Below are 8,136 nucleotides of genomic sequence, written 5' to 3' on the forward strand. Positions count from 1 at the left end.
ACACACACACACACACACACACACACACACACACACACACACAAATCCATCTTCGTCCACCTGAACATTCTGGCATGATAATTAATACTTATTGCCAGCGTGAGGGGCTCTGAAGAGGCTGAACCCTCCCCGACATCTCCATCCCACAATCCCCTCATTTGGCTCTAGACGAAGGAGACCTCTATCTGTGGGATAGTTTGCAGAAAATCCTCTTCTACCCCCCCCCTCGGTGTGTGCTACAGTAGGTGTGAAGGGAAATGTATGTTGGCTGTCAGCACCCTGAACCAGCGGAGCCTTGTTAGCCCCACCTGTTTCAATAAAGCAGACTTTGGTATGGCGCGTCCCTCGCAGCCCGACAGCTGCACAGACATTCTGGAAAATGCCGGGGGCCCAGAATTTATATTGCCCCCCCCCAGAGATTTTAGTTGTGAAATTCCAGGCCCATTTTTTCCCAGCTACCAATAACCTTTAATGTGTGTGTAGTTTTGGCATCTTTATATTTTCAGAAGCAGACGAGATGTAATCCTCTCCCTTATAAAAAATACTGTTAAACACTGAGAGCAACTGCTGCTGCTCTTGTAACAACACCATCCATAAAGCCGTATAAGCCCCACCTGTTACTTAACTTTTGCTCAACAGCAGGGTTGGCTGGGACACCATAACCGGACCGGGATGTTTACCCAAAGTATATCGTTTCTCACTTATTCAGACATCATTTCTTACTTATTCACAGTAACTTTTGCTTTGACTGTCTGTTGATTTCTGCCTCCACTCCAATGCAGGTGAATATTGAATCTATTTCAACCAAAGAAATAGTCCCTTTGTTAGAAACTCTTTACAGTTTGGTTCTTGAAAGCGATATTGCTGATGAGGTGAAGCTCCCTTGTATTGGGGTGATTAACATGGCGCTGAGAATCTTAGAGATAGACACTTCAAAACCTCATCAGACAAAACTTTCTGTATGGCTAGCTATCGCAAGATAAAAAGGTAAGTAGAAACACTGTTTTTCTTTCTTTCTTAATAATTTGGGTGACTGACTGTTGAGATTGGTGCATGTGAGTCCCACGAGACAGAAATGCCTCACCATGACACACCTGCATGCTCATGTGTGGACAGTTCTGTGCATGATTGTTTATGTATTACATTTGAATTGTGTACTGACGTTGATAACTTACATTTATACATGTACAGTGTCCAATCAAAACACACATATATACTTTGCATCACTGGATTTCTGAAATTGGATTCAGCAGGTAACATCAGAAGCATGCAGCATGCAGCAGGTGGGTGGGGCTAGGCCCGTAATGACAGCGTGTGAACAGAGCTGGAAAGCAGAGGCTGGGGATGTTAGGAGTGCATTTCCCATTCCTTCCCATGGAGAGAAAGGAGCAGTTAGCGAAACACTGGCAGAGTTTCCCCGGTGACAAGTGTCTTTTTTTTTTGGATAAGGGCCCGGCTGGGGCCGATCAAGGACTGGCAGCATTACTGTAGAGCCTGTGATATCTCTAAATTGAGAATTTAAAAAAACTATAAGACAGGTTCCATAGGGCCATGCATTAAGTCGGTGCTAAAAAGCTAACTGGAGATAAACAAATACACTAACAGTCAGAAGTTAGGACACACCTTCTTATTCATTTGAATGGGAAAGTGTGACTGGACCAAGCTGCTCTGTAACTGGAGTTTAAATTGTCTTCAAAATAGATACATACATCCATATAATAAATAATTCCCAGTGGTTTAGGCCTGGTGGGGGGCAACACTACACTGGGGGAAACCCTGACAGGGGACTAAAGGCTGCGAGGACTGCAGTGACTGCTACTGCTGCTGCGGTTGAGGGTGGGAGTCGACCTACAGGAGTTAAATAGGTAAAAGGTTAGCTTAGCACTGGCAGCAGTGCAGAGAGGAGGGTCACGAAGGCCAGAGGAAGAGAGGAGAACAACCAAAGGAAGGGTTTAGAACTGGAGGTATAGGTCCAGGGAGGAAGCCAAGGTCCAAAAAAAGCATATCACACAGGAAGTCCAGGGAGCACCAGAGCAGAGCAGCTCTCTTACTGTTCAAAGCGGATGTTTCGCAGGTCTCCGTTATTGATACAGACGATACAGTCGTTCTCCTGGAAGAGGCCCTGTTGCTCGGCCTTGCCTCCCTTCTCCAGACGCTTGACCAACAAGCCAAGAGTCCTGAAAAGGTTCAAAAGTCCAAGTCAACACAATGCAAGGCATGTCAGAGGATTCAATGTGACTGCTTTACTGTAGTAGACAGACTGCACTATACTGGACTGATACTGCAAACACCGGTACCTTCTTTGGACATAATTTCACTTCCAAAACCCTGTCAAAAAGACACTCCGATATGGTGTACGGAGTTAAAAATGTATTCCAAAAAACATTAACATATACCTGTCTGTGCAAAGTGGCTCACCTGTGAAATTGATTTCAAACTCTTACAGGCCTATAAATCTTTGTGTATTCCACTATGTGCTTTTTCACATGAAATGCTTTGTTGTTCTGTGGCTTCCATAGTATCACTACCAGAAATATAAGTCATTGAATAAAACCTGTTGTTATGGTCAGAAGGCTGATCAAGAGTCACTGTTAATGAAAAGCCTTTTTCAAGGTAAAAAAAATAGAGCTGCGCTTAATTTCTAAAAAGATCCTTGAAAAGAGTGTGATGTGTGCTCCTGTCATTTGCCTAACCAGTGTCCCACCGAGGCTTGGGAGAGAAAGCAGTGGCGTCACACCAGCATGCTCTAGAGGCTGTGTGGGGGAGGCATCTATTCAAAGACAATCAACGCAATAAACTCCACTGTAGCTCCGCCCGAGTCGATGCTTTGCAGGTGTTACTTTTCCATCCCCGAGGGCTCCTGCGTCCCTCTTTCTAAGCAGAAAAATAAATAAAGTGCTCTCAGAGAGCATCAGAAAGCAGCAGTATTAAACAGTGATAGGGATAGGCGAATTGGAGCGAGGCCGGTCTATCGCCCTGCAGCCCTTCAACCGTGCGGAGCTGCAACCGTTGTCGCCATGTAATCCGGTGTGGCAAACTGGCTTATGCTGCAGCGAGAGGCTAACTTCACCTGAAACGCCGCTCGGAGGATTATGGATCTGAGTCTGAGGAAGAAAATCTACTGCGGGTAGGAAAGACGGGGCAGGCATAATCGGGTCTTCCTTAGTATATAGTCTGTGTCTGTGTGTTTCGCGGCTTTTCGGAGGTAATACGAGCGAGTGTTGCCTAGGTAAATTGGGTTGATTTTAGGGTTCAATACTCGCCCTCGCCTAAGGCTTATATAATTCAATATGAATGGAAATGTGATCGCAGAGGTGGCAGAAAAGTTCAGGAGTTGAAAAAAGTTCAGAAACAATTCCACTGATTGAATTTGAGTGAGAACACAATGCAATTTGCTGTGGAGGGGCTATTTCTCTGATGAAAGCTGGGCAACTTAATCTTGGGATAACGCCTACCCTGACATTTCCTCAATAAAAGAAAAGTGCATTATAAATGTGCTTTTAGGTTGATTAAGTCGGGCAGAGGGAAAAGTGATACGATCTTGATTTTCATTAAAGCGCGACAGTGAGTTTGTTGTCACTGAGGGGTTTTTGTGAGTCTCGGGGCAGAGTCGTACATGAAGACAGGCTGTGTGCTGCAGGCAGGAAAAACTGCCCACCGCCATAACAACATATCAGGCATCAGACGCATCGCTAACTAGTCTTATACACTTTTAATGAAGAGAAGGAACTCCGTGTAAATGTTATACAATCAACTATGCTGTTTTTATCTGGATTCCTGCTGTAACTTTGTAAAGCTGCACGACTTGGATCACAACCTCCAAAAACTGCCTCTGGTTATTTATATTATATATAAACCAGATGGTAAATTCCTTTAATTCCTTCACAGCTTGGTTCCAGCTGTGTGTGTGTGCTTTTGATTGCGTCTTAGGGGTGTATGTGTGTGTGTATGCACTGCTCAACGTATCCTTTGTACCCTGTAAAGCTGATGTGACAGAGGCCAGAGAGAAATATGACGGTCACCTGCAAACCCTAAACAAGCATGATTGATCACAGTAAACTGGCAAATGGCTTCATGATGCCGACTATGCAAACCTTCGTGTGTGTGTGTGTGTGTGTGTAGCATTGGTTTTGTGTGAGTGATGAAGTGATTACACACAGGCATCATGAAGGAATGTCCAGTATGTGTGTGTCTTTGTGTGGGTGATGCCACACACTTCTGTTCAGTGTTTTTGCAGACCCCAAAAAGCAAAAATGTATTAATATGTTAACAAGAAACCAAATGCAACAAAAGCAAATTCATTTCTAAAATATTCAACAATTAGTCTGAAATTGAGGCTGATGAATCATGAGCTAATTTTCTTCTAAATGTGTAAAAAAAAAAAAATCTAATTGTGGCAAAACTAACCTTTCTAGTAAACAGCGAGTTAACATACAGAACTGTACATGTGGAGACTAAATAGAGAAAACAGGGATGATATTTAATAAAGCCCATCCACACATTATGTTTTGTTTTGTTAACTAGACTAGTGCAACAACCCTGTTTTCTATAAACTTAAAGACAAAGATTTAAAGATGTCTTATCAGGGGTTTAAGTTGTTCATTGAGACATGTGTTTGACCACTACGATGTGTTCAAGGGCCCGTGGCCACTGTTTCTGGCTGCTCCTCTCCTTTACTCTCCTCTAGCCTGGTTGAACAGCACCGTGGCTCTGCTCTGGATATCTTTACCTGCGGTCCCTGCCACTGAAAGGCACCACGTGGATTCCCAGGGGCCCACCGTCGTTTGACACCTCCACCAGTTTGACTATGTCTCTGGGAGACGGTGACGGATGGATGGAGAGGGACCGGGGTGGATGGGCGTTGGAGAGAAGAGGAGAGGAGAGGAGAGGAGAGGAGAGGAGAGACACCATGTGGGGAAAAAAACAAAAACAAGAAATGAGATGATGGTGAAAGAAATGAGACAATGACAACAGAGGCGTGTCAATAAAATAAAGTGGAAGCAAGAAGGTGTTGGAGAAGACTAGCACAAAAAAGAAATCAAACACAAGTCAGGGATAACAAGAAACACTCAGAGAATCCTCACACACCGTTAAGACCAGAGTCAATCACCAAGGTGAACCTGGGGACTGAAATGGTTTAGGGATGCAGCTTAATTGATTTGGAAGATACTGCATATTTATCTGTGGAGGGGGGGGGGGACAAATACCATCCTCTGATGTAGCTGTCTGACACAAGTGTTCAAGACACGTACCTACAAAGTAAAATACGGTCTTAGATGAGTAGATGTAAGCAGCTGAAATGTGCCACACACCACAAGCGTTGAAATAGACACACTTGGTGTGTGACAGGGTTTCTGAAGGTTTCAACAAGTCAAACTTACAGTAAGACCTTTTTAAAAACCTTTTTAAGACCTGAATGAAATGTGAGACCTTTATCACTACAATGAAGTAAAGCGAAATGCAGTCACACAAATACATGCAAAAAGGATACATTTATTCAAATTGGAAATAATAATTATTAGAGGTAGTGTAATAATAATTAGGGGTGTACGATTCAAAAAATGTCAATTTGATTCAGATTTGGGTTTCTTTCAACCAAATTCCCTACAATCAGCATGGATGTACGAACCCTAGACTGTATGTTAATGTGTGACCCATTGGTTTGTGGGGATCTGCTTGGAGTCGTCGCCCTAAAACAGCCCCAGCTTCATCCCAGATTTTAAATCATAGAATGCAGGTTTAAGGCACTTCCACATTTGCAGCACTTCGCCAAACCGGAAGCTTTGTCCATTAATATTAACTGTCTATATACACTCGTTCTTCCTAGGTAACATTAATTACTTTTATTCAATTTGGGGTGTTTTGTTCAATGTTCTGGAGGGACATTTTTTAACAACAAGCTAATGGTCGACAGGAAGACAACATAAGGGTTAAATGTGCAAGCTGCGGTGCTTAGTTGGAAAAACAAACTGACTTAAGACTGAAAGGGAGGAAAAAGGAATTCTAATTTTACCCTACTTTATACAGGCGGATGGGTTTCCGATGAAGCCCTAGGCTGTATATCATTTATTGCATTTATGCGTGGATGGATATTGCTGATGACATCCTTTGACCCTTTAAAAGCACAAAACACAGTCCCAGCTATTTGCATTTTCCGAGGCAGCATTCTTCACCTGTCAGTCTGTTTGGCTGTACGACATAACACAGGCCATTTTACAAGATGCCAGATCTAATCTGCCTACAGCTTTGACACAATGACTATGATTAGCTCGGGGGAAATGGGCCCCTTGTCGACAACTAAGAGGCGGGAGAAGTCTCTGGGAAATCATAAGAATAATAACAATACCATACCTGCATATTAAACTGGAAGCATGCAACGGAGCAAACATAACAAAACAAAACACAGTTGTTAATAAGAGGAGCTGAATGGGTTAGTGCGTGGGAGAGCTCCGATGGCGAGACGAGGATCACTTCGCTCCCACAAAAGAGAATTATGTAAATCAGGAAGCAGGGTTGAAATGAGATTTTCTAAAAAAACAAACCTGGATTACAGTACAGAAGCTGCTGGTCTACCTTTAAAGTATGCGTTATGTAGAGAAAGGGAGGAGAGAGGGGATTTACCCAGGGTACCTTGGGAGACAACATCTAATTTCAGACAAGCTGAGCATTATTGTTTTTTCATAGATAGATTTGGCCATCATCCTTCCTACTGGTTATAATTGTGCTCTGTGTGTGTGTGTGAGAGACTGAAAGGTGTGTCAGATGTTTGTTGGGTGACCATCCAGATGTTTTTTGTGTTTTTAATGTTATCTGTTGATTGATTGGAGTAGACGTGTGATAAGTTTTATCTTATTGATTGAGGTCTGGCATGAGTCAGCTGGATGCAACGATGGCCAAAGCTACGAAAGAGGACCCGAGTTGTATTAACACAGAAATTAGTCTTAGGTGGTACACACACACACACACACACACACACACACAGATATTATCACCCAGCCCTAGTTTGGTGTTACTTTTCCCAAATGGTGGATAGTAAATGTGGTTGGATGTTCAGCGATGTGATCAGCAGGATACTGGGAACCAGCGGCATGGGGGGGTAGAAAGGCAGGAAGGGGGGGAGCTGACCCAGGACCGAAGGACTTACTCTAGTGACCTGACAGGGTTGTGGTCCATGCACGAGTCGGCTCGGCCAACCGGCTCGATCCTGCCGTTTTCTTCTTCTCTGGTCTCGTCCTCCTGGAACAAAGCAGACAGGCAGAAGAAGAGTGAGACGGCGAAGGTTATCATACGGTCAGAACCTCAGACTGGCCCACGCCGAGTACCTTTCAGCAGCTAACAAGCAGGCCGAGACAGCTGTCCTCTCAAATAAAGACCTAAAACTGCCAAAAAATCGTCTTAAAAAAACAAACGCCCTTTAGAAATGATTCTTTATTCAAAATTGACACATGCCTTTGTTCTCTTGTATCCACTGTGGACGCTTGCTCTGAATACTGAAGCTGAGACTTCTGGTACGTCCACACAGACGCACACGTGGACTCAGACATGAGACACAGAGCAAAGAGGAGGAAAATGAGAAGCATAGAAAGACGGTCATTAAAATTTCAGGGCGACACCGGAGAGGAGAGAGAGAACAGCAGCAGCAGCGCGAGCGGCCCCGGCAACCGGCCGCCTCATCAGTATGAAAATGAGCCTGCCGTTACCGTGGCTGCCGTACGGTTGCCATGACACTTTGGGTGTCTGGAGGACGTACAGCTACAGGGCAGCGTGTGAGTGTGAACATGTGTGAGAAGCAGTGAGCAAGGACGTCTGACTGCAGTCTTTCAGTTTAGAAGTCGTCCTCGGCAGCTTAAAGTGCAGACTGTCACCATGGAAACAGAATGACAACAAGTCTCACTGGCAGCTTTCTTAGACAGGCAGAGATGCAAATGTGTGAAGAGGGTAGTTGTGTCATTTGTAGGCATGTACGGTTCAAACGGTTTCCTTCTATCAATTGTCAGCGACGTTTTAACGCTGACGACAAACATACTTCCATAGGTGCCAACGGTCCCCTAATACTGGATCTGAAGTCTCTTTATAAAGACCTTAGTGGTCCCCTAATACTGTATCTGAAGTCTCTTTTATATAGACCTTAGTGGT

At 44.0% G+C, this 8,136-nt stretch overlaps 1 protein-coding gene across 12 annotated transcripts in view; it reads right to left on the minus strand.

Moving 5' to 3' along the window:
• pard3ab (par-3 family cell polarity regulator alpha, b) overlaps positions 1–8,136 on the minus strand; it is a 229,154-nt gene that overhangs the window by 114,678 nt on the left and 106,340 nt on the right. For 7 of the 12 annotated variants that reach the window (XR_004658687.1, XM_034887133.1, XM_034887134.1 and 4 more), the window contains exons 6-9: positions 7,145–7,236; positions 6,352–6,363; positions 4,730–4,813; positions 2,052–2,177 (exon numbers count right to left, since the gene is read on the minus strand). Coding sequence is in view for 11 of the 12 variants with exons in the window: in XM_034887133.1 (XP_034743024.1) it covers positions 2,052–2,177; positions 4,730–4,813; positions 6,352–6,363; positions 7,145–7,236 (314 nt within the window). In the remaining variant the exon portion in view is untranslated. The remainder of the gene's footprint in view (positions 1–2,051; positions 2,178–4,729; positions 4,814–6,351; positions 6,364–7,144; positions 7,237–8,136) is intronic. The other 5 variants (XM_034887130.1, XM_034887128.1, XM_034887125.1 and 2 more) reach the window with 3 other exon arrangements.

The sequence above is a fragment of the Etheostoma cragini genome, chromosome 12, assembly GCF_013103735.1.
Source record: "Etheostoma cragini isolate CJK2018 chromosome 12, CSU_Ecrag_1.0, whole genome shotgun sequence".
Lineage (NCBI taxonomy): Eukaryota > Metazoa > Chordata > Actinopteri > Perciformes > Percidae > Etheostoma > Etheostoma cragini.